Raw genomic sequence first — 26,302 nt, forward strand, 5'->3', positions numbered from 1 at the left:
GTCGGGCTGCGCGGGGGCGCAGCGGCACGCGCGGGGCACGAGCCGGGCTGAGACTCGCGGCCGTTTCACGTTTTCCTAGCGCACCCGAACCGCGCCGTGAGCCCAGCACCGCGCGGGCTGGACAGGCGTTATTAAAGGCTTACGGAAACGTTAAAACCGCGTATCGGTTAAAAATTACTTCTCCTAAATCACCAAAAAATAAGCAGTGAACCGTCATCAGAACCGAATCTAACAAATTCTTTAGACTTTCGATTAACCCAAGCAACATCTGGCAGTTGTTTTCTCTCTCCGAGTCTTGCTTTGCTTACGGTAATCTGAACACACCAACATTTGTAACGCAGCAGTCACATTACAGACAGAATAAGTTATTTTATTACAAGATATATAGAACATTTTTTTCTCTATTTGCAACCTTATTTCAGCAGTTCTGCAGTGCAAGTTCCACCATATTGCAAGGTAGAAAACACTCAAACTATGGCATAGGTTATGTGAATGAAATAAACTCAAATTACCAAAATTACAAAACAGAACTTGAAAGTTATCTACAGTACTTATGATATAAATAGTGCAAATTATAGATATCTACAGCATAAGTATTTAGAGTATCAAAAAGTTTTCAGAACAGCTTTTTCAAGAAGGTAGTCAGCTCAAACTGCTCAGCATTAAAACGTTAGCTTCCTAAAAATTAATACAACATGCTCATTTTTTCAAGAAGAACTGCCGAGCTTCTTCCCAGGACTGGCGGGGGAATCGGTTGGACAGCTCAAGATAATCTTGCGAATTGAAAAATTTTTCTGTTGGAGAGAGAACATAAAATTACATTATTCCCTTGTAAGATAAGATGGCCGTAAAATAAGAATAACGAACACACAGCCAACACCAGCCCGATTTGCTCCCTTCCCCCTAGCGAAAAGCTCTCGGGCCTCGGACCTGCGGGGCTACAGCCCCGGGGGTCTCGCTTGGAAAAGGGGGGCGGAAGGGTCCGAGGGGCGAAGCCGAGCGAGCGGCTCGGGCTGCGCTCCGCACGGCACCCGGGGCCGCTCCGGCCGGGCGACGGCCCGCGGCCCCCTCCCCGCCTCGCCGCCGGGCTCCCCCGAAGCGCCGGGGTCGCAGGCTGGACGCCCCTCGGCGAGCCCTGCCCGCAACGCGGCAGCCCTCAGCCGATCCGCCGAGCGTCGTAACTCAGCTTTTTGCAGCCGGGGAGCGTTCAGAAATCCCGCTCACGTGTTACCACGTAGGCATCTTTGTTTAGGAGTTCATTCAGTTTGAATAATGAAAATAAAAAGCAGTTTTCGCTCGAGTTTCTCAAGCAGATTCTCATGCAAACACAAGCCTGGAAGGTTTGTGTAGTAAACAGCGCATGAGACTGTTTCAAACTAAAAGCTGTGTTGTTGATAGTGGAAATCACCACAAATTTACATTAATTTACATTTTGTAATTTACTTTTAAACACCACGCTTACRTTTTATACCTAGAACTGCTCATCTTCTGCCAAAAAAAGCGCAGCAAAATACAAACCGGCAATCGTGGTGCATTTCTGCTGGCTGTTAGGGAGCGGACGACCATCCGAGAGACTGCTGTACTTTATACGCGATCYGGACGGCTCGTGACCAGATTCCCATCAACACACTTGAATTTCATGCTTGTTTAACAAGTAATAGCTGTCTTAGCTGACTATTTTTCAAATGTTTAGCCTAAAGTGGTTAACTGCATTCGACAAGAGTATTTGCAACAACTGAGAAAAAAATTGCAGCTCTTCCTTCTTCAAACTTTACAGGATAATTACCGACAGTATTTAGAGTTTTTGGCTCCTCGGGTATATCGCTATGTCTGTGACTTCGGTGAGCTGAACCTTTTGACGATATCCTTTGCGACAGCTAATTAAATATGTCCATGTACAGGATCACATTTTAAGACATAATATCACGTTGCATTTAATAAATATTCTGAATTTCTGATAAATAGCTTAGCTAGGGACCTTCTCCCAAAACTGTAAAATTTTTCTGCAATTTCCAGTATTCTTTTCATRGTGATACATATTCAAGAGAAATGTAGTTTCTGCCTACTTTGTTACCTAATTGCTACTTTAATACCTTTGATTGGAGACATACCCCTCTGCTGAGATGACTGATTATCCGTTTGGCCTGAACTCTGTGCAAAATCCTACGGGGGAAAAAAAAGGCATCAGGTTTTCAGATCTTGTATCTGAGAAATTAAAGCATTTGTAAATCTCTGTGGTCACCCAAAAATACTAATACTTTATGAAAGCTGTAAATTAAACTCTGGCTTGTTTGCTAYGTCTCCTAACAGAATACTGTTAGATTCGGTAACATAGAGAGGTTTTTCTAGCTTTTCTTTGGTTAAAAATTAAGCTTTTTAATACACCATACAGGAAAAGCAAGGCTGTAATGTCTTCTCAGGAAATAATTTTTTATCGTTGTTTTTAATTTAAGACTGCAGCTATGTTTCTGTAAAACAAAGTGTTTTAGACTTGCACTCCCGACTCCGAATACTCTTTTTGAACCAACCCCCGCAGTTTCCGGGGCTTCGCATCCCGGGGACTTAGGAGCCTGCGCTCCCGATCTCCTGGAAGCGAGCGAAGTTCTTCCGCAGACATTTCCCCCCAGATGCGGAGCGCAGGGCCGGTTCAGGTGACGGTTAACTCGGGGACCGAGGGCGACGCAGAAGCGCCGCTCCGGCCGGCGGGTGACGGCAGCCCCGGCGCCAGCGAGGCCGCCGGCCGCAGCACGAGCAGCGCGGCGCTGCGCGGGCCTGCAGTCCCAGTGCGTGCAGGAGAACGGGCAACTTTGGGACCGCAGCTTTTGTTCAGGTACTCACTGAGCAGAGATGGTATTTTATTCGACATGAGAGCTAGAATTTGGCAAATCGTATGTACGCTTAAACGCTTTTTAAATTTTTCGACTCATCTAGAAATAGAAGTAGCAACCATAAAAACGATGACGCAAACTTCAGATGATGGAAATAAATCTGTTGATAGGGAGGTATAACATGAACAGTTGTAAAATCTAGCAGTCATTTTCCGTGATTTATACTGCACATATTTCTTTAAGGTACTGTGTTTAACTGGCATATTCTTAGACGCCACCAAAAATTTACGTAAATAGGGCTGCTTTTTGCATTCCCTGGCACGGGAAGAATCTCATTTTCTAGTCAGGAGCAAACATTTTACAGTCTTCACCAAAACTGCCACTGAAGCAAATAAGAGGTTTGCTTGACAAACAGCAGCGAAGTGCAATGGAAAGAGAGAGGCAAGTCGCTTTGTGCAAACTGTGTACAACAGCCGTGCACATTAAATACGTTCTAAAATGTATTTAAACATTCTTTGGTACCTTTCAGAATTATTTTCTGTGTATGCTTAATATTAKGGATTAAATTTTAACCTGTGTAAAAAGTTAAAATACCACTGAAGCCAGCAAAGAAATGGCAATTTATACCACATGAGGATATACCACATTCCATATTTTAATATAACTCCTTTTTTAGATGCCTGAAAGAGAAGTGCGTGGACTTGGCATCTGAGGTATAAATACACTCCTAATTAGAAATAAAATTAATAATGTTGATCCTTGCAAATATACTTATACTTTACTATAGCTACTAGGGATTTAAATGCCAATCTCTCTCTTACAGTAAAGAAAGCAAAGTAAATAGCTTTAGTTATCCAGCTATGGGACACTCCCTCTACACTCATGTGTTTTTGGCTGGGGAAAAAAAAAAGAGGTCAGACCACATGTGTGTATCTGTAATGCTTAAATTATTTTTTGCCATTTCTGTTGCTAAACTGCTATCTGTAGATTTTGTATTAAAATGTTTCAGTGTAAAACAAATCAAAGTAAAATATGAATTAATATGAATTATAACTTTGTATTCAAACAGCAGTTCATTACAAGATGACATATATTTTTAATACTAAATTTCAAAATTTTAAACTATTATGCAATTATTTTAGTTTTAGAAGGATAAAAAGTAGTAGTTTGATGTTATGCTAGGACTTTTAGACTTTTACTAAATATTTAGTAAATATTTAGTTCTTGTGCCCTCTCTCCCAAATCCGTGTAGCCTACCCTTGGACTAGCTGTAAAGCATTAGGAAAAGAAAATTGACTAACATTGCTGTATCAACAAGATTAACTTTTAGGTGACTGATTCAGAGTTCCAGCAGCATTAGAATGCCCCAAAAGTACTTTTTTTCTTCTTCTTCTTCTTTTTTTTAATAGCAGACTATTTACAAAAGCTGCATTTATTCATCTGAAAATAGTCAATAAAATGTATGGAAAACGTGAGGCATGCATAAAATCTGATAAATAAAGCACAGAATATAAATTTACTCAAAGGGAACAAAAATGCTTTAAATCCTTATTCAAAACAGTATTCTTAATGACCTCAGTGGCTTACTGTCAGAAACAGAGATTGCAAGATTAGAGCCATAACATATGTTCTATGTATTTTCTGCATAAAATATATACACATCAGTTCTCTCTGTAAATCTGTTGTACACAGTGTACAACTGTACATTTATATGTAAACAGATTAATACACAAATTTCAGATACCCTACATGTGAAGTAGATTTTTTAAAATAAATATTTTAAGAATCATCCTGTAAAGGCAGGATCTACATCAAACCTTACCAGCACGTGCAGTAACTTTAATCAAAACAGGATTCTGYGCGGGATAGTGAGAACCTGAACTACTCTGTAACCTTCCAGCATTATAAGATGTTTCAAGTACAGATATAATCTGTGGTTTGAAAAGAACAGCATCGTATCTTAGAGCACTTCAATGGTGTTTACTTGTTTTACTTAAAGCAAATGATTTCCATACGCAGGGTGAAGGMGAGGGAAACCAGGGCAGTTGTAGTGTGGGAAGAGCTACCTGAATGAAGGTGGCGAGTAAAACACAGCTCATCTCCTGCTCCAGGATGAGCTTGTTCTGAGGGTTATTGTAACAAGCCGCTATGAGCGAAGGGAAGAGCACTTTGATTAAACGAGGATCGCTGAAATACTGGAAAGGCAACTGGCACAGTTTCTGCAGCACCGTGGGGTGACGGCCCGACTGCACAATAATCTGAAAATGCAAATGTAACACAGTTAAAACACGTGATCAATCTATCTGTTCTCTTCCTGTTAACCACCCAGAGTGCTGAAGTCACGCTAAAAAAATGAGCCTGGCTGAGAATAAAATATTTCATAAATACTAGAAATAATGCCGAGAACATTAAGTCCAAATAACTGCTGTTTTAGTGTGCAAGTATTATTTTTACTGCAGAGGAACAGAACGAATATAAGGCTGTGAAACTTCATTTCCCCGTATCACAAAAGACAGTAAACGAATGAGAAGTGGATTAATCTGAAGACTGCAATAAAAGAGATCATTTARTCTTTCAATTTAAAAGACAAAGCATTACAGAAAAAGGGACTACAATAATTTACGGATACAAAACAAAAAACAACCCCAACTCCATGCCATTTAAACATAGCAAGAATGTCATAAAAAATAAGGAAGGGATCACCCGGACTGTAAAAAACCTTACGATGCTTGATCATCCTTTACTAGGCAGCTCTCTAGCAATGAGAGGAGCCTGTGTTTYAGCGGGGACGTCTGCTACGCTTTCGCGGGCACCGAAAAGAAAAGGTGATTGTAAGGCGCCCAGCAAGGAGCTGCCGTAAGCGGAGACTCCAAAAGATCCTCCCATCTGTATTTCTTATCTCAGTTTCTATCAGTGCCATTGACTCTAAAAGGAGAATTGTTTAGATAAATGGGACTGTTGTCATGAAGCAGGCTAAGTTTACAACTGTGTACGTCTGAAGAAGTAAGGCAACGCTATTACTGGTCTCCTTGCAAAGGCACTTTTTGATTTACTCGATATTCTTCCACAGTCTTTGCGATAAACTAAAAAAATGCCCAAATCAGATCTGTTTCAAGTAACCTCGATTATACAATTATAATATGAAAGAGCTGTTTGACCCAAAGTTGGCTTTTCAGCATAGAAGGAAGCTCCTATAAGGTTAGGAGCAGTGTAAAACTTAAGGTCATGACTGTAAATTGTACTTGGAAAAACACAATTTTACAGGTACACACCCAGACAAGACTGTGTTCAAATTAAAACCAGAAGGACAGAAAGAAGCAGTTGAGACCACAGGAACATAAATTACACGGATTTACAAGTTTTCAAAGCACTTTTAACAATACGTTAAGAACACACTCTCGGTCGATAATGCAGTTCAGTTTAAAAACAAGATCAACAAAGTCATAGTTTGCATTTTTTAGTTCACTAGCCAAAAAGACATTGAAAACCTTTCAGAATACTAGTTGAAATGCCTTAATGCCCTTAAAGCCAGAAGGAATTTTTAAAAGACAGCCAAATATGTGACAATTACCACATACGTTCAGACATTGTTCTTTTGAGAAAAGTATCTACTTCATCAATAAAGCATTTGGATAGTTCTGAATTTAATTATTAGCTACAATTCTGTAAGGGAATGGTTGCTGATTGATATTAAAGGCTTTTCTGATTAGAGAGTTTATCAGAAAAATCTAGAATTGTACAATAACTATAATCATAAAGACCTTTAATATCAATCATCACTGTACTAAAATAACTGCAATCGTTATTTCTCATTCAGGAGAGAACAACAGAGCTGGTGATTTCTTTTTAATAGCTATTGTACTTGCTGAACAGGCACCATTCACGGAATCCCTATTTTATTTTTCTTTTCAACTTCAGGGCCGGGTTACTATCATAGCATGCACATTATATGTTTMGGAGATGCCGATTGTCTGGTATTTATCACATGTGGAATCAATTTTAATGATTTCAGCTCATTGTACCAATATGGCTACTAAACCTGACATACTGCATTAGGTACTTTGAAAAAAAATCATGAACTAACTCTTCCTTCACTGGGAGAGAAAAAAAACAAATAAACCTCTAGCAGAGTTCCTATTTGCTGTCAATTGGTGGAGAAAATGAAGTCCACTAGTTGACCTAGCAGGTGAATAATAAAGCAAAACAAAAATCTTGTCTGTGACTTCTTTATGATGGAAAAGCACTTGACTTTTTAAACCCAACAACAGACACTTCTGTCTCTTTTCTGAATGATCCTGGTGCATTTTACATTTTACATGCCTAGAATACTCATTTTATAAGAAGCTCTACTATGAACTCAAAACGCCTCACTGAAATCCAGYGAGGAAAGGCTGCTTCTCCTCCTGCTCCTACTGGAAGCCAGACACATCTACCTGGAATTAGCTTTTCTTGTTGCTCTCTCTGCAGCCTCAGATAATACTTGTCAAATGTAACAAGATCCTAATTAAATCACCGCATTTCTGTGCAGTCAAGCACTTAAGCACCTGCTTAACTTTAGATATGTGCCTAGGTTCCATTAATGTCCATTTGTGMTTATTTATTTTTGCGACTTGAGACCTTTCTATCAAAGTAGTAAAAGCTTCATTTCTTTTATATAGAGCAGGCAACTCGTACAATTGTTTTCTATATATTATTTAAAAAATTTTGGTCACTGTCAAAAATTAAGACATTCACACAGCTTTATTGTTTTTGCCTCAATAGCTGGGCTTATCTCAGATGAATCCCACAGTAGAGGCAYACACTAACCTGCGTTATTTTTGGCCCAATACAACAGACGTTAAGAGATTAACTCTATAAACACACAACCTACTCACCTTCTCAAAGATTGGTTGTGCCATGACTACAGCACACATGAGTACAAGAGCAAATACGGTTCTGAAATGCTATTTCATGACAACGTGCTTCCTACTTACTGCTATCTGCTAAGTTAAAACCCTCACAGCTGTGGTCCCAGATGCATTTCCAAGATGGAGACCTGCTATGCAGCCTGGCGACGTGCTAAGGTCAGTGCACGAGAAAGCGCCGGCCAGCGGGACAGCCTACTCTCAGGGTGAAAGTTTGCTACAAATGAGAAGCTGCAGTGATCTTAAATCCTTTACTGCATTGACTGTCCTGCCGTGTCAGTGGAAGGTTAGCACTTGACTAGAGTAAAACAGTACACAATTAAAATGGTAATACAGAGTATTTCCAGGAACATAATATAGTGGCTGTTACACCGTCTTTCACAAAGTTGACAAGAAATCAACATCTGCTGAAACTGCGATCTAGGTAAGACTGCACAATGTTTGCCATATCTTYTTCCGTTCAGTTCTAAGCTTGGGTAAAAATCTTCTTTAGGAATACTGCTTTCCACACGTGGTCTCTGCCCCAGTTTTCAGCTTCCCTGCGTTACAGATGCTAAGTCTACTGAACGAGCGCAAGCTGCTCGTCCGACACCATGACTGATGCGATGACCTGTGGGGACTCTTCACTGAGCGACACCTTCCAAGGTTGCCTATCAGTGGCGATCACTCCCACCAGCCCACAGGCTCGTGCAGGTCCCACTGACCTGGTCCACCTGCAGCAGCCGCAGGTGAGGTGTCCCTTCCCGCACCACCAGGCGAGCCTTGCTCCTGCCCAGCACGTCGGGCAGTGCACTTGGCCGCTCTCCGGTGAGAGAGCCATCCCCATCCACTGCACTTACATTTCTGAAGCTGGAAAAGCTTGAGTCCTGATTTCAAAAGTCTCTACAGGGAACCCATTAGTTCCTTTGCAAATTTATGTGGGCCACTATTTACTTCCTAAGACTGCTTACTGGTTTGCTGCAATTTTTCTAGCTGTGAAAGGCTGAAGCAGTATAAAAGTCAGTATTTCAAAACAGGCTACAATGACAAAAGCCAGCAATACACCACCCAGCACTTGAGCAATAAAAAAAGACAATCAGTCAGAAAAATTAAAAGCTCCTCGTGGTATGGAATAGTAATAAAGCTGCGAGGGGAACGCATCATTTGGCTGGGAGATAAGGCTTCCCCTGCCGCACAGCGAGGGTTTCTGGCTGCAGACCTGGGGCGGCTGCTGGGAGGATACCCCCGCCTGGCGTACCTGCCGTTCGTCCCCGGCRGACGGCTCCGCAGCCCCTCGCCCCCGGCCTCCTGCCTCCCTGCAGGACGTCCTCAGGCAGCTGAAGGCCTTTGCTGGGCAACTAGTAACCACAAACCAAAATAGCTTCAAGAGGTTTTTCCTTGGGGTAGCAAAGGACTTCGCAGCTCTTCTACTTTTTCTGTGCAGATTGCGGGGCACCAAAAGAGCTTTCTGAGGATCCCACAGGGACGGGAGAGACTGTTGGAGGGGCCGCTCGTCCCCAGGCCCTCCGGGCAGGGAGGTATCGGCAGCCACACGTGGGCACCGTCGCATGAGAGCTACGAGAAGAAAGATGCTTTGCTGAACACCTCATGATTTTACTTAAATGCTCTCTATGAATCATGCAACATACTTGTCTCATTTAATCTGCCCCGATATTCCYTTCATCATGAAAGAAAACTACAGTTCCTTGTAAATGCATAGCTATGAACCTGTGTCAAAGCAGCCGAATAAAACCTCCATAACTAATAGCGTTCGGCTCCTTCGGACGATGTGTCCATGTTTAATTTTACAACAAAAATTACAGTAAGAATCCCCTAGTCTGCAACCAGATCTTTATAATCTGCTAACAGAGTTTATAAATATCCCGTAACTGATAAACAAAATAGTCACTGAGAAAACTAAAATTCCATTCAGAAATCTGAAGAACGCAGGTAAAATACTGAACAAATATTAGACAAATTAAGTTGAACTCGTGATTAATATATTCTTTAAGACCTGTCATATCCTAATTAGACACATAAGTGGAGATGCATGCTACTAAATTTTCAACGACTAGTAGCTCAATCAAATTGCCTTATGAAAGTTAACATTTTTATGTAATCCTGGTAGTAGTATTTTGGTGACAATCCACATTTCTGTTTCTAAGTTGTAACTGCACATTTTACATGTCAAGAGTTTTAAAAAGAGAAATTAAATTTAAAATTTTGCCAGAAACTTTCCAGAGATTTAAAGAAGATTAAGATCACAAATTGTTTTTTAATGGTTCTAAGCACACACATTAAATATTGCCAGATATTTTATTACAAGTAACAAAAAAGTGGTTGAGTCTTAGATCATGATCTTTTTTGCTCCTTGTGTACTACAGAAGGTTAGTCCAGGATTACTGGAGAGTGGAAGTGTTGATTTTTAAAGTAATATTTAGTTTAGTMCCACTGATGGATTTAGGTTTCCATGTTTCACTTGGACATTTGCTGCACTGGAAAGGCATCATTCATGTCAGTTATTTCTGCCCATACACAACATAAAAACACTGGAATTATCTTTCAAAGAGGCTAATTCATTTTCTGGCCCAGGGAACAGAAAGCCAGCAGAAAGCTTTTGGCCTATGCGAGGGCAAAACAAAGAACTAAAAAGCGAGTATTCGACTGATTCAAAAAGCCGGTTCTCAACCAACYGAACTGGGTTAGACTAGAGAATCACAGTATTACGGATCAGCTACGAGGACGATGATTTATGGAGGACCGCCACCGCACCTGGAAAGCSGCACGACCGAGGAAGCACAGGGAAGCTTGCCTGTTAATTGCATTTGCAGTTCTATTTAATTATTTCTTCTAAGGTTGCCTCTCCCCGCTTGCAAAGTAACAACAGAAAAATCTGGTCATAGGGTTTCAGGTTAAAAACGAACTGGTTTAAACCTGACAAGAAGCTGCTCTCCCCCAGCGACTCAGAAAGCGAACGGGTTACGAGGCCTGAGCACAAGCCCACAACGGCATATGCTTTCAGTTAGCCAAAGCAGCTCCCCGACACATCAGAGGGATTCGCCGAACAAGACGGTCCATCTCCTATGACACGCTCACCACATCCATTTCTGTGTGGCAGGCGGCGTTGCCAACGATGATCCAGTTTCCCAGGGCCCCCACGCCCGGGGCTCGGGGACGCTGCCTGGGCCGGCCGCCCGCRACGGGCCCGGGTGGGCCCGCAGGGAGCCCCCCGCCACGCGCCGCTCCAGAACAGGGACGCGTACTTTATCATAATCAATTTTGTTTCATTTTTGGGAAACTTGCTGAAGACTTTTCACAAGCATAATGGGAGGACATGATTTAAGCATTGCCAAGCGCTACCAAAAGTGCCTTGAGTTTCAGCTTTCGTTCTGCGGTGCTCGCCCACTACTTCCTTAAGCAGAAATTTCTCAGGCAAAATCATTTTATTCTGAAATCTTCGCTCACCTCAGAACACAGATCAGATACTTAAGAAAAGTTGAAATATTAAACCTAATTTAGTCCTTTAGAAGAGACCATCTGAAAATAAAAGTATTTTCTTCTTTCTCTCCAGCATATTCAAACTGCAATCTCAGCCTAGGATAATCAAAAATGGTTATTATAAACTTCACTTCTTATTTTATACTATTAGTGGTTTTGCAAAGGCTTATGTGTGGTGAACTGACACTTCACTGCCGTCACCAGCAACACTTCTGTACATAAAGCTGACCCGTGTGGGCTTGTCACATGGCTCACTAAAGTCTGGATTTTGCCCCACATCTTTCCTAGTACTTGACTAACCTGCCTGCTAGCTCATATTGCCTCCCAAAAATCAACTACACCAAAACATCAGAAAAAAYTTAAAATAAACATTGTTAGGTGTTACCTTGACCATGCTATTTATTTATTATTTCTATTCCTCTTGCTAATGTTTTAACATTATATCATTGTTTACGCTGTTTAAGCATGCATCATAAAAATGCACAAACTTTGGGAGCAAACACGTTGCTGGCATTAATGGCAGTGCTACAGCCAACAGAAACTAGCCCAAGTCCGGCTATCGACACGGAGATGACTGCCAGCAGCTCTCCCTTGCCAGCCGGGCACCTGGAAGCGAGCGAGCGCTGCCAGGTCTCCCAGCAGCAGCCGGGTGCCGGCGTGGCAGCAGGAACCTAACACGACTTGCTGGCGCTTTCTGTGGGCTATTGGTTTCTTCCATCCGCAGAAAAAAAAGGAAAAAAAAAATGGTTCTTGCTGCTTTAAAGCAGCAGAGAAAAGAGAAGGACTGCCAAGGAGAGAACCAAAATCTGTAGCTACAAAAAACCCAAATGCCAAGTTTTGAACAAAACTTTACTGCACCRCTCCTGCGCGACTCTCTGCAGGACACCGGTGGGTTCTCGAACCGGGCTGGCAGGGCTCAGTAATTTGACCAAGTGTCAGAAATTGTAGCTCGCTTATCAAGTGAAAAGACACAATTATTTTAACATGYGAGGTGGAAACACAGGAAAATGGTCTAAATCAGCAGCTGCATCATAAATTTGGAAAGTTTAAACTTCCTGAAGCTAAACCTTCCTCAGTTCTTGGAGAGAAAAAAAAAGCACTGATGATAGATTCCATAGCTACTTTGTAACAAATCCAGTGATTCTCACTGTGAGTTGCATTAACTTTCTAAAAACACACCTTCCCCAACAAAATTTGATTTCTTATGAAGTGAATCATTAAAATTGTCTCTTCTGCTTGACTGTGATCTTCTACCATAAGTTCTTCCACGTTCAGACGACACTTTCTTAGAAAACTCACCCTAAAAAGCTAATGCGTCTCAAAGGAGCGCCCCTGGCCGTTTCCACAATCTTGCCTGACTGTTGTTCCAAACTTGAGCATGTCCATTATAAACATTTGGATCTTAAAATCGTACTCTTGCTATGGGAACTATTAATGCTCCCTTTCTATTTATTTATCATTTATATAAATGTCAATTCTGATTTGTACAAACAGCTAATAACTTGACTGAACAGGAACTGAAATGCCGCACAGCTTTTCTATGCGACTACGGAGCCTTCCATCAAACAGTTAAATGCTTTTGTTTGATGTAAGGTTATTTATAACTTTGTAAAAGAAATAACTCTTTATATTAGTAGTCCACAGTTTCTCTTCAAAGCTAGATCTGCATTATTTCTTTGCTTCTATATAAACAGAGTCCATACGGCTAGCATTTAATCAGCAGAATATGTCACCACTTAGGCTCTTCTTCTGTTTTAAGGTCAAGCTCTTTTCTTTCCATTTTGCAAACTCCACCATTGGCAAGGCTCTGAGCAAAGAATGTTTAAATTCTTCCCAACATGTATCAGGAATCAGAACATTGTTGCCATGCAGAAACAATCTTCCAGAATGATGCATTCAAATTTAAAACCAGTAATTTGTCTATTTGAAAAAAATTCAATGTTCATTTTCTAAAAATGACTTGTAAGCTTTCAGAAAGAAGTTAGATAGATAACAGAGTTTGGAAATAACATCAGTCTTCCTATGAACCACATTATGAGCATTATCCTTTTAGAATTAGCTTTATAGTTTAAGGATAAAGATTTGATGGTGCTACATGCATGCATAATCCAAAGAAAAAAAATTATTCAAGCACTTTTTAACACTCATCCTAAGCCCTTTGATCTTTTAGGACAGGACAATGATAAATACACAGTGATATATTTAAATATGTAAAAAGCATCTATCAAACGTGATGCTAACAGGAAATTAGCTAAAAAAAGCTCTTTCCATAAAACACTTCAAAAAATGTCACCCAAAAAGATAACTGGCAAGTCAGTCACCTTAGTTAAAAAATAACAAATAGGTGATATAGAAATTAAATGCAGCTATAAGTAAATAATGTTAAAAAGATACTGTAAAGGATGAGCTCCATTACAGCGTGGTAAGGTAGGAGAATGGAAACGATGGTAATATGCCTTGAGGCTGTTTATGAATTTAACATATGCCTCGTCTACAGGATAAACCAGTAACCTAATCCTCGAACTAGCAAAACTTAGTAAAGGTTTAATTTTAAACACGTGACTATCTGAGGTTGMTCTCACACTTCATGTTAAGCACGTAAGTGCCTTCTTAAACTGAGCTGTATCATTACTTTCTAGAAAAAAGTAAGCTTTGCATAGTCTTCAAAATAACGTAACAGTAGGTTTGTGTGTCAAATTATTTTTAACCAGAGGGGAATATTATTATACATCAACCGTGTATTGGGAAACAYACATATTTTGTGAATTCAAATAAAAAATGATCATGCAGGTCTCATATCTCTAGGTATTTCAAACACTGAAATGATCAGAATCAGGCTGCTTAGTCCTGCATTATTTTTGAAGAATCACTTTCACATTTAGGTAAGATCTTCAACTTTGATACTTCCTATTTTCTTAAGACTGTAACTTTTACATTCATCTCTATATCTACCTTTCATTGCCAGTGGACTCCCAGTTCTGCCCAAGGCTACCAGAACTTTAGCACAAAGGGTATCTGATAAGATACTTCAGGAGGATCAATATAGGACCTAAACGTTCAGTTTTCCCACTTGGTAACAGCATTACGTCCTCTGGTTATCAATTTGATGCACTTTTTGCAAAGTGATTGCTCTTGCATGAGCGCAACAGATGCTCATGCATCTTTAAATTGGGATTCCTTCACCATCGCCTGCTTTATATGAAGGTGATGGCATCCAACCATGACAGTCCACAGCTCAGCTGAAAGCCAGAGTCCTACCTCTGACTCAAACGCAAGATGTAACCACTGATTCTTTCTTCCAAATAAGTACTGATACGTTATCTGTTCATTTGGACATGAAACCTTTACGAGCAGCGGCTAGGATTTGTTCGGAGGAAAAAGTTAATTAATTTGACTAATTAATTAATTAATTAAAGCCCTCTGAGGTGAAGACCTGAATGTCTCATCTTTGATTTYTATTCAGTAAGCCTAAATTTTCCATTGCCCCTGGAAATGACTGGAAAAATGATAGGATCTGGAAGTTCCTCAGCTCCCGCKGGTGTTAATGCCCACCGTAGGAGCGAGCCCCAGTGCACGGCTCAGGCCACCGCAGCGCTGGCACGCTCCGCTACCAGCTTAAAATGCAGAAAATCTTTTTGTGTCTCTCTGAGCATCCTCTCTTCAAAAGCAAGCATTTTTTGTCCCCCTCTTAAAAGAAACCTGCAATCCTGTTATACAGATGGGATTTTTATTACATTTAGTTTTCTGGCTTCCACAATAAACGCAATGGGTTTGTGAAAATATCTGATCATCAACTGAATGGACTGCAAAACATCAAGCCTTCGGCTCCATTACTGAGCTGGCTGAGAAAAAGCTTACAACAGAAAGCAAGAAAAAGGATTTTTCTGCCATGAAAAATATCCTACCATTTACCCATAACTAAGTAGAGTGCAAGACAAGCAAGATTTTCCGCAGTACTCAATCCCCAAGATTTATGGCACTGTATTWTTATTATTATTATTATTATTTTCCATTTCGGTGCTGCTCGAGTCCAACACTATTGGAAGGCCTCGGTTCACCGAAGTGAACTAACATTGTCCAGCTAGGTAGGACTGCTAACGCATATGCTATTATTATTATTATTATTTTCCATTTCGGTGCTGCTCGAGTCCAACACTATTGGAAGGCCTCGGTTCACCGAAGTGAACTAACATTGTCCAGCTAGGTAGGACTGCTAACGCATATGCGCAAGCGGCATTTCGGTTCATTCCATTTGAAGTTGCTGAGCTTAACCCTCAGTGGATTTTTTGCTCCMGAGTCGAAGGGCTCCTAAACGGTAGGCAGGACCGTGACCTCCGTCGCTTGCCGAAATCAGCTGCTCCATAAAATTTGCCAGGTGTATTTTGGTTCAGCACCAAAGGAGGTTTAAGAGGTGCTTTCTGAAAGGTTACTCAGTGGACAACCTCAATGTGACATCTACACTCCTAAAAATACCTCCTCTGAAAAGAAACTATCAATATCAGAACAAAGTGATTTCAGATACTATTTACTTACAAATATGGGCATTAAGTATGCAAAAATTATGAATTTCTGAATGTTTACACTCATGGTGTATTTTTWAAAAATTCCACCTAACAGATGAAAATGGATCCAGTCATAGCGAGTTCCCCAAAGCAACATAAACAATGAAAATTTAATGACAGCCTCTACCAGAAACCTCTAAATAACCATTCTTTCCTTCCTATTTCTGATTTTCACAATCATATTATCCCATTTTTTTAAAATATTTTTTTTCTTGCTGCACACCAGAGGAAACGGGCTACGTTCTGAAACTCAATGCGAATGAAGCAATGTCAAACGCACAGAATAATTTTTCAATACAAGTAAGGTCACTTTTAATCTAAAGTCTCTTTGTAAGTGCCCCTTATAACCTAAGGGCGTTTGTAACCATATTTAGGATAACCGTTGTATGTATGTATGTATGTATGTATGTATATATATACACACACACACACGTGATTTATATGCAAAAACTTCAAGTTAATAAAGTTATTCTGCTTAACATGGAATAAAGTGTACTGTTATTTTATGATAGAAATACCATCTGCCATACAGAAAGAATGTTAAAAAAAAAAAAAATCAGAAAATGAAACTGTGAGTAAGTCATTTAAAGCAAAGAAGAGGAAAAAAAACTTCAGAGTATGAAACCTTTTTTGTGGACTATCTACTGTGTTTTCAATGTGTGTTGGAGAATAATAAATTTCATGAACTTCTAAAAACTGTGGCTTGCATACTACACTTCAACTTTTTTTCAAATTTTTAAATATTATATTTATTACACCTTGATTCTGCTGTGTGTCATTTGATATTTTTAAGACAGGAGAAATTCCACTCCCCAAATGTCCTGTAGTCTTATTCTTCCTTATCCCTTTAACTGGAGCAAGACGGCATGCCTGAAACGTGTTTTACAATAAATTTTCCACAACTAGATAGCATAGTTAAATTTCTAGTGAGTGAGTGATGCCATTAAACTTAACTCTATGTGCTTCTATTTTCAACATATGGATTATTAGATATTAACATTTAAATTTTTTATGAGTTGACAATAAAAATAAAGTACTTTTCTGTTGGCATGACTGTAAAAATAAAGTACTTYTCTGTTGGCATGACCGTCTAGGGAAAAAAGTGAAGAAAGGTTTGGAAGGACAGATAAATAAGCTTTTATTCGTTCAACTGATGCAACTGAAAAAAAATTTTTGTGGCTGAAATCTCTTCTTCAAGGACGTATGGTTTGGTTTGTGCATCCATTTTTTTTTTCAATTATATCGGTCACTCTAATAAAAGTTCTTATTTCTATCTAGAAACCCTAATCTTATAATGGAAATTTTAAAACCTGAACTATCTTTTCCTCTAGCTCCTTCACATGGACTTTATGTTCTGCAATCTAGGAACAGTATTTTTCAGTTCGACAAGAGAGATTCTTATAGAGCACTCTAAATATAATGAGCGTCAAAGACTGAAAGAACAAAAGCATTATTTTTAAATACAAGCCTAACAAGCAAAGTACCACGGAATTTCTTCTGGGGCCTGTCATGAAAGATCCTGAGTCTGAGGATCTGAACTGTAAAGACTTTTCACATGAAAAATACACTCTAACTGCAATTAATATGGAAAGATTTTTATTCCCAGTACAGCAATGCTAAAGAAGCCAAATCATCTGTCATTCATGTTAATTTAATTAGGAGACCACATTCAATTATCCAATATAATATGCAAATAGAGTGATAGTTGACAGCACATACTAATTATATTCATTATAATAATTAAATCAAAGCAGAAAGGGAATAAAAATGTAATGAAATAGAATAATATCTTTAATTAACAACAACATTTTAATTAGAAACCATAATCCTATAGTCTGATAAAGTATGATTGGCTTATTCAAAGATAGGACATTATTTTTATTACAGTTTTGTTTTACATGTCCATCCTTACTATCATGGGACCTGTTTTCTTACGCTAATAGATTAAATGGTAGCAAAAAAAGAGAATCAGTTTCCTTGATCATACTTCATGCAAAGCAGATGCCTAATAAAAGCGAGTTACACGGCAGCATGATTACAGAACTCCCTGTCTTGTAAAACGCAAGCTGTCTGACTCTATAGTAAACAAAGGTTCACGTGCCGATACAAAACAGACAGTGTCGTTTAGTCTTGACTAATGGTGTTAAAGCATTTAAAATATTAAAAGAAACACTCTTTGCTTCCTGAAATTTTTAGGTTCATAACTGATTTATTTCTTCAGTGACAGCAGCTGTCCTAAAAAACTCTATGACTGTTAAAATGAAATACGAAAAAAAGAAAGGAATATTACTAATATATTATATATGGGCAGAGTCAGCAAAATCATAGCCTTTTTAAAACAAACAGAGCAAGCACTACCAAAACAGGGAGGAATTCATTCCTTCGGGATCCACTGTCCTCCTTGCTGCTGTGCAGGATCAGCTGTGGCCGGGACCAAGGGCCGCAGGCGGGGAAGCGGCAACCAGGAGCCCGGCCACCGTCTCGGCACGCGCGCGGGGAGCCGCTGCGCGGCCCCGCTCCTATCCCCAGCTCCTGGAGCTCTACTGAAATACGAACCTTGAAGCTATGAGAGAGAAAAGACCTTTCCCTTTTAATTCACCATTCAGCTAAGTGTAAAGAGTTTTACAGACAGTGTAATAAACCCAGACAAACCTGTATTACATTAAATGATTGGTGTATGATGTTCCTGGTAGATTTTCTTCCATGAATGTAAAATATTTAGGAAATTGCCCTTTTATTATTTTGACTGCACAGTGGTAATAACTCATTTAAATCACAGTACTACTTCAAAAGGTCAATGTTGAGGTTGACAAGACCGTAAAATTTCCTTTTCAGAAATCTATCTATTCTCCAAACTGAGAACTGCAAAATTTTGAATAATTAATTCTTTACCCCAATATTTCATTTTGGACATTTTATCTATCCACATGGGCACAGACAAAAGAACCACAAAGGCACACTGAAAGCACTAAACAACGACTTGTTCTTTTTTTGAGAGTAGACAGGAATGAAAACTTAAAATTAATAATAAGGAATATAAATTTGCAGAGGAAAAAACTTGCTGCCAGGCTCTATGAATATTTGGTTTCACAGGTAGTCTGGTGTATCTATTTTATTTTGCAACTCTTTCCAGGAGTTCAAGTCTACTGTTTGAAAGCTTTCACTGTGAGACCAATTTTTTATTTTTAGTAGGGCTCTGCAGATGATCAACAACGAAAGAAAAAAATTGGAAGCCCTGAACAAGTAATAAAAAATTTAACTGTAAGTCAGTGAATAGAAAGCATTGCCTTTTTCCAGAAAGGAACTATGTCAATATTGGAAGTCCCACCACTGATAACACCTGAAAATAATGACCGTAAGCAAGTTTCATGGCCTACCCTGTAATAAAAAGAAAAAAAAAAGGACTGTGTTTATAATCTTCCCAATATTTTGCAAGTACCTGAGTGAGCGAGACTGAAGTTTTGCAAAACTTCAGTGAAGCAATTAAAAACAGCACAATCACCACTTCCCCAGGAGGACAACGGTAGGGCAGAAGACACACAGGTGACCGTACAAGCTTCTATACCAAGCAGACCTCTCCATCATCTTTTGTTTGTTAGTTCTTACCAAGTATTGAAACACACAACCACATTTTTAAACAAAAGCCTAAACAGAAATGCCATTTTCTCAATTAAAAGCTTATAGAATAGGAATACGGGAAATCAAATAAAGAAATTAAATAAGAAGTGGGCCACAACATCTCCTGAGACGGTGCCACCAATGCAAGCCACCATAAAAGACTGCTTTTACTATCTAAAAAGTACTAACATGATGTGGTTGTTTTAACGAAGACCTAAGCTTGTCTTACAGAGCTGTGGGAGCTATCTTTTAATCTTGAAAATGAACGCAGTTCAGGGGTAGATCAGCGATGGCACACGACCTCAACCCCAAGGGCTCAGGCTGAAGGCTCCAAGCCACGCTGAACACGCAGCTGGGCGGCGTGCCCGCGGACAGGCRCAGGAGGCGCACGCTTAGCCACCGGCCCGCCTGCGTTCACCATCGCCGTCTGCTTCCCTGGCACTGCGCCCGCTTGCCAGGCGCAGACCCCGGCCCCTGGCACCCGCGCTAAACAGAGACAGGCGCTACAGGCTGCTAGAGCTGACATCTCTCGGAGGAAATCCCTCTCCTCTCCTGTTGCTGGCACTTTTAGAGTTGCATATCCTCGTTCCAATGAATCACATCTGTTTATACTTGTGTGCCAGAAAAGACATTTTTTAAACTGCAGAGAAAAGACAACATTGTTTGCTGGCACTTCTGGATGCCAGCGAGACCAGTGGGGATCAGGAAATCGCAGCAATATTGCACGGATTTGCAAAATGAACATCTTAAAAAATATTGCCCGCAGGCCGCCCCTGTTCCTGCGAGACTCTAGACTACATTTTCTGCYTTAGGGGCCCAAGGCCCCCGATGGGTTGTCCCCAGAGCCAGGCAGCTTCGAGATCCCAAACAGGATTTGGCATCATGGGACAACAAGGCTGCAGCTTGCTGTAGCAAGTAAAACCTGGCCAAAACCACAGAAACATTACTATATAATTATATTATATAATTATATAATATTTCTGACAGCATTGTCAGCCTTAAGATATTATAATGTTCCAATTATAGTCGACAACAGTAGGATCATGGTCAGACAGCTTTTGTTTAAACCTTTGCTGACAAGTGGAAACATTTCTTTCCTCTGCTCTTCAGCTTAACTGATGGGTCTGAGCTTCTTGTCCTGAACACCCTCTGCCCCGCAAAATTTAACAAAAATCAGCTCTGGCTATTACGAATATGGAGAGATAACAAAACAAACAATGTCATAAAATATAACATTCTACGGAATCCACTAAAGATTAAGGTAGTATAATGCAGTTTTTACACATTCAGAGTCAAGTCCACATACTCAAAAATACAGACCAAATGCCAACCTCTGCCCTAACACACCCCCTGAGAGGCTGTATGCAAGTCAAGCAAACTGGGAGTTTTAAGACTGAAGGATTTGAAATAGTTTTGAAGTTTTACATCTGGATAATTCTATAAGCTATTCTTTCCAGTATGAGAGGTCATTGAGTCCATTAACAAAAGTGGACAACAGTCAAGGAAGCTAGAGGGGGATTTCCACTGTTTGTTTGAGAGACTGTGTGTTTTACTACCAAAGATGCAAGTAAAAGGACAACTTAAACTTAAATGAGCTCTCTGGATACCCGGGGGGTTGGTGACATCAGTATTTGAGGACATGCCTTCACTGAACACTGCAACACAGTTTAAAAAGCTACCTGAGCTGGCTTTAAAAGGGTTTGTTTGGCTACCACAGCCATCTAACCAAGCTGTATTGGAGTTCACCTGGAATTAAAAATATCAGTTGCTAAGCTTATCATGGTGGCGAATAAGGCTAATTATGATCAATGCAATGTCAGCATCATTGTCTGCATGCAAATATGGAGTTTGCTTACAGGCATGTAAAACACGTTTTTATGCTAAAATGCAACTTTAGCTTGTATTTGGCAAATGCACGCATTTGTGTTCAGAAGGAACCCCAAGGGCTTCAAAAACAATCTTAAGAGGAGTATAATTTTTTGTAGGATCCGAGACTAAATATGTGCATGATAACTTCTGATCTCATTTTCCACTTGCCTTACCTGATTATCTGTGTTGTTTACAGTAAAATAGCCCACACAAATAATGACTTCATGTAGCAGTCCTTCACAGGTATGCTGGGAGCAGTACCACAGCAGGGAGCTGATGATGTGACGGAACGCAAGGGACAGTCCTTCAGCACCCACAATAGACTGAAAAAAATCCAAAACAGAAATTATAATCCAGCAGTATATCATAGGAATTACATGAATCACACATCCAGCAATCATATATACTTTTTTTTTTTTAGCAAGTGTTATGTTTGTTGTTACAATGACTTTTTTTTTGGAGGAAGTCAGAAGCAGCTCTCTTACTTCATTCAGTAATTTATTAGCACAAAATGGATTATAGTATTAAAAGTCACAAAATGAAAAGAAGTTCAAATTTCAGAGGAACACAAAAAATTGGATTCTGCTTAGATGACATTCAGTATAACATTACATTGACCCTTTCATTAGACATGCATAACATGTTCCGGGAAAACTTAATGCTAATAGTATTTCTTAGTAATAAGCCAAAGAGAAGAAATCATTTTTTACAAAACAGCAAAATACATTTCTTATTAATACTCTGTATGTTCTGAGTGGAGAAGATTAATAACAACTAATAACTTTTCAAACACTGAAAAAAGTTAGAACCATCCAAAGGAAGAGTACACTCAGATGCAAGGCTTTTGGGGACATTTTTAAAAAGTAGGCAAATTGCTGTAATGTGGAGATTCAGAATTAGATTTTATCTGTGAAGCCTACAGCCTCTATTTAATAAACATGTCAAACAGACAGAACGACATAAGGTCAAAGGGGAAAACTTTAGCATAAGGAAGGGGCATGACAGTCTACTAACTCTAATGAAACAGCAGTGCAGGCCTTGGAGAAAATCTCTTTCATTTCATAGTTTTCTTGATTTTATACCTTGCACTCTGCACTAAGCACATATACATATACCGCAAACGCTAGAACTGTTTAGCTTTAACGTGCTCAAACTCTAGGCAGGAAAAGTACAAACCTTGGCAATTGAAACAAGTTCAGTTCTGGATACTTTCCATGTTGAATTGCAAGAATTCTGGTGAGTTAGGATACTTCCAAAATTCAGTACACAATACAGTGACCATTTACTGCTTTAGCTAACGTGAATGGCACATTCTGGGGGTCCAGCCCTATTTAATTAGCGCTGTCCACACGCTGTGACCTGGCACTCTGTGTTTAACCTTCCCTGATAACAACAGGTCAAAGGGCCCTTGAGTTTGTATATAAAAGTTAAACTAATTTTTCAAGGAAACTATGCTTCCTTTTTAGCTGGAATTAATATGAGTTCAGGCTCCTGTGCTGTTTCTCACTACCATCTTTCAATTGTTTAGACTGTCAAATTAAATGAAATATATACCCATGAGCCATCTGTGCTAATGCAAACTCTAGAATACCAGACCTCTTCTGTTAATCAGAAAACCCCCTATTCTATAGTTTTACTAATACATGATAAAACTATTCCTTAGAGATAATAATCAGGCCATATATAAACCACATCTTTTCCCTCCACTTTCTAGTAGCTTTCTATAGTCCACAAGGCCAGGATGGATGGTAATCTGCCTCAGATGTATGTTGATTTAACATCATATTAATATAATGAAACAGATAGCTGCTGGGAGTATATCAAAAACAGTATCACGTCTACAGTTCAGTAAGACAATTAAATGGATGCTTCACTGAATGGAGACCTGTATCAACGAACAGAGCTAACTGACACTGGTTAGCTGTCTGCTACACTTTATGCAATAATTATCATCTTACACAATTTTATGTAGACCAAACTCATACAGTTAGACCACAGGATCTGGGATTTAATGTTGATTGTAAATGCTCAGATACGACGGTAGTTGGTAGAGCGATGGATTACAGACAGCGTAAGAGGGACCTGRCATGTTTTACAAGTTAATAGTGGTTTCCTGAGATACTATGGGAGAGCCCTTCAGCTGGGGCAGTTTTCAATAATCTTCCTGACTGATCTGTAAGCTGCAACTATGCCAAGTCCAGTCTTACTCCTTTGTGTATATGTGTAATACCTGTATCAACAAATAAACATCCAGTTCCAAAACCAAGGGCTGCTGAGCATGCTGTAGAAGAGCGCTACATCGAAACATCTGACTTACAKAAAGAAAAGTGAGTTAATTGCGCATGTTAAGAGCTATTTCATGCGCAACTCCAACAATTGCATTGTTTCTGTGCCCCATGCAGATCGTCGCTGTATCAGAGATACTAAACATCCTAAAAATCAAAGTCAAGAAACAGCAACTGAARGAGACATACTAAACTTTTTATGCATGCAAAGTTCTTGCTGACTTTAATGCAAGTCAGATGGAGTCTGTGGTACAATTTGTATACAAATTGCACATTAAATGAAACAGAAATCTATTTTGATGAATTGTACAAGAATGATGTTGCTAAATAATATTTTGCAAAGCAATGCTTTTTGACAGGTGTTTTATATTAACAAAACAACAGCTTTGCCAACTTATCAGAGAAATATATTAGTATTTACATTTTCTTAGTAGGGCAAAATGATTCACTTACAGCATGAATTTCTTTCCACAAAAAAAGTAAGAAGAAATGAGACTCTTCTACTACAAAAATCTTTTTGAAGCTTTTGTGAATAAAAATATGAAGAGTTAAATTTCCAAGAGATTTTTGTCAACAAAATTGTACTTAAATGAAAAATGTTGATTATCAAGTGATTTTCAGCTTCAGTTGCGTAATCTTAAATACAAGTGGCCACTGAAGGCACCAAAGAATGCAAATCATGGCTGTAATGTAAGTCCTTTCACAGCAGAGAAGTTGCTTTTTAATTTTGATGGCCATTTTTTTTATGTTTTGGGGACAATAAATATAAAAATTACTAGGCTGAAAATGAGTGTTTTTCAACAGAAAATGTAATAGAGCATATTCAGTATTTCATATATTCTGAATTTTCACCTTTTGGTTAAAAACCTCTTTCATTAGCCCTAGTTAAAACAGTGGAAATAACAATAATTTGCAATTTTATGCATGAAAAAAAAATCAACATTTAATCCATGACAACATTTAATCCCTAAACAAAAATCTTAAAATGAAGTCCAAGATAACATACATAAATTTTCCCTCTGAATATGAGTTTTCAAAAAGTGGTTACCTGAAAAGCAGGCAGATCAAGAACAGCAAAACTATTGAAGAAACGTAAACTCTGAATGGCAACCTGGATGGTGCTGTCAGCRTAGCTGTCTTTGGGACTCGCCGTGTTTGGATCGGAAATGGTCCCGTGGAAGAGGACACAGTACAGCATGTGCAAGACTCCCACCAGATCTGTAGACTGAAGAACGGCCGTTAGTCCTGTGGGATCCTGGCGCGTATTGTCAAATATGTTCCAAGATCTGTCAAAGAAACATTAAACCGTCTAAAGAGGACACGAGCACCCAGGGAGGACGCTTTGTACAGGGAGGCAGGATTTCTGATACGTCAAATGGGGGAAACCAAGCAAAAAGAAAGTTAAAAAGGAAAAAGCTGACGTCTAATGTGTCACGAAACCACAACAGTTCCACAAAATACTTTCCCCAATCTGAGCACCATCTTGTGCTCTCTTTAATTGCAGTGTAGCTGTATTTTAAATACCTCTCTCCACACACACTGGTGTCTTTGATTCCCAAATAGGTTCACGATACCAGCGTGAGACCACATGGAAGTTCAACAGCCTTAAAGCTGGAGGCCTGGGGGCGCTTTCTGGGGCTCTGTGCAAGCCTCTCCTGCAGCTCAGCAACCTCCACATACCTTTCTCTCCTTAAGCAGTAGCCAGCAGAGGTGGGAGAAGGCCCAAGAGACCCCTCTTTCCCTCCGTGCCAGGCAGCAGGCACTGCAACAAATTGCCTACCTAAGCAGCAGAAGAGGTTACTAGGACCAAATGATCTTAATCAAACAGTTCTGCAGGAATTTAAGAATGAAGGGGTTGAACAGCTAACAAAAACATGCTATTTCTGATTTCGGTCAGATGCTGTTGTAGAAAACCATACGGTAGCAATGCATAAGCAAATATGAAATGGTTGAGGCAAAAGAGCCCAGCTTGCGCAAATGGAAACCAGGCTTCTTTGAGATCTTTGGGGTAGGCAAGTAATGTAATTGATATAAGAAAGTTTTTGATTGTCTGAGATAATTGGGAGAATAGACAGTTGATTCAGGATGTTCTTTTTACTCTCACATCTAAACTTTCAAAAGCATTTAACATAATCCCTCAATGATTTGCACAGCTTTTGTTTTTTCACATTATGTAAAATGTAAGACTGTGACTACTCTGGAGGTAAACTAGGAAAGCTGAATGAATGTGTCCCGGGATGTATTTAGTCCCAGCAGAGGCAAATACAAAATGAGGTACACAAATCATTGAACAAATTTTACACCCTATGTGTCTAATCCTAAGCTATCATGTAAAGCACTTGAACCTCATTAGGGGAGCTTGATGAAATCCATCGTTTAGTCTGTAGTAGGAACCAAAGGAAACAATAAAATATTAAGATACAGTCAACAGTAAGACTAAAACTATGGTACATGCAGCACATCAAAATCTGGCTACTATGTTTCCATCATAGAAAACAGAAAGAAAGAAAAAGAAAGAAAAAAAAGAGATTTCTGAGATTCAGAAAGAAAGAAGCATCAATACTATTGAATTAAAAGAGACTACAGAGACTGATCTGTTTTTCTTCCCCCTTTCTCATAACAAATAAAGGAAATGGAGAAATAGTGAATATAAACAGAACTGGAAAGAAGAACTGCATTTTAAAACAATCTATAACTTTAAGGATCTCAGTTTAAAAACGGAAATACTGGACATCTAGAGGACTGTGAAAAAGGAACTT

General features: G+C 39.4%; 1 protein-coding gene across 3 annotated transcripts in view; it reads right to left on the minus strand.

The window, feature by feature from the left end:
* Positions 1-349: 349 nt before the first annotated feature.
* The window catches only part of SCAPER (S-phase cyclin A associated protein in the ER), a 167,643-nt gene continuing 141,690 nt past the window's right edge, over positions 350-26,302 (minus strand). For 2 of the 3 annotated variants that reach the window (XM_085303941.1, XM_085303940.1), the window contains exons 27-31: positions 24,592-24,829; positions 21,432-21,581; positions 4,895-5,086; positions 2,112-2,163; positions 350-794 (exon numbers count right to left, since the gene is read on the minus strand). In XM_085303941.1, coding sequence (XP_085160067.1) covers positions 700-794; positions 2,112-2,163; positions 4,895-5,086; positions 21,432-21,581; positions 24,592-24,829 — 727 coding nt within the window. In that variant the 3' untranslated portion in view covers positions 350-699. Of the gene's footprint in view, positions 795-2,093; positions 2,164-4,894; positions 5,087-21,431; positions 21,582-24,591; positions 24,830-26,302 lie in introns of all 3 variants that reach the window. The other variant, XM_085303939.1, reaches the window with a different exon arrangement.

The sequence above is a fragment of the Rhea americana genome, unplaced genomic scaffold (assembly GCF_003343005.1).
Source record: "Rhea americana isolate MKP2758 unplaced genomic scaffold, rheAme1 scaffold_201, whole genome shotgun sequence".
Taxonomy (NCBI): Eukaryota; Metazoa; Chordata; class Aves; order Rheiformes; family Rheidae; genus Rhea; species Rhea americana.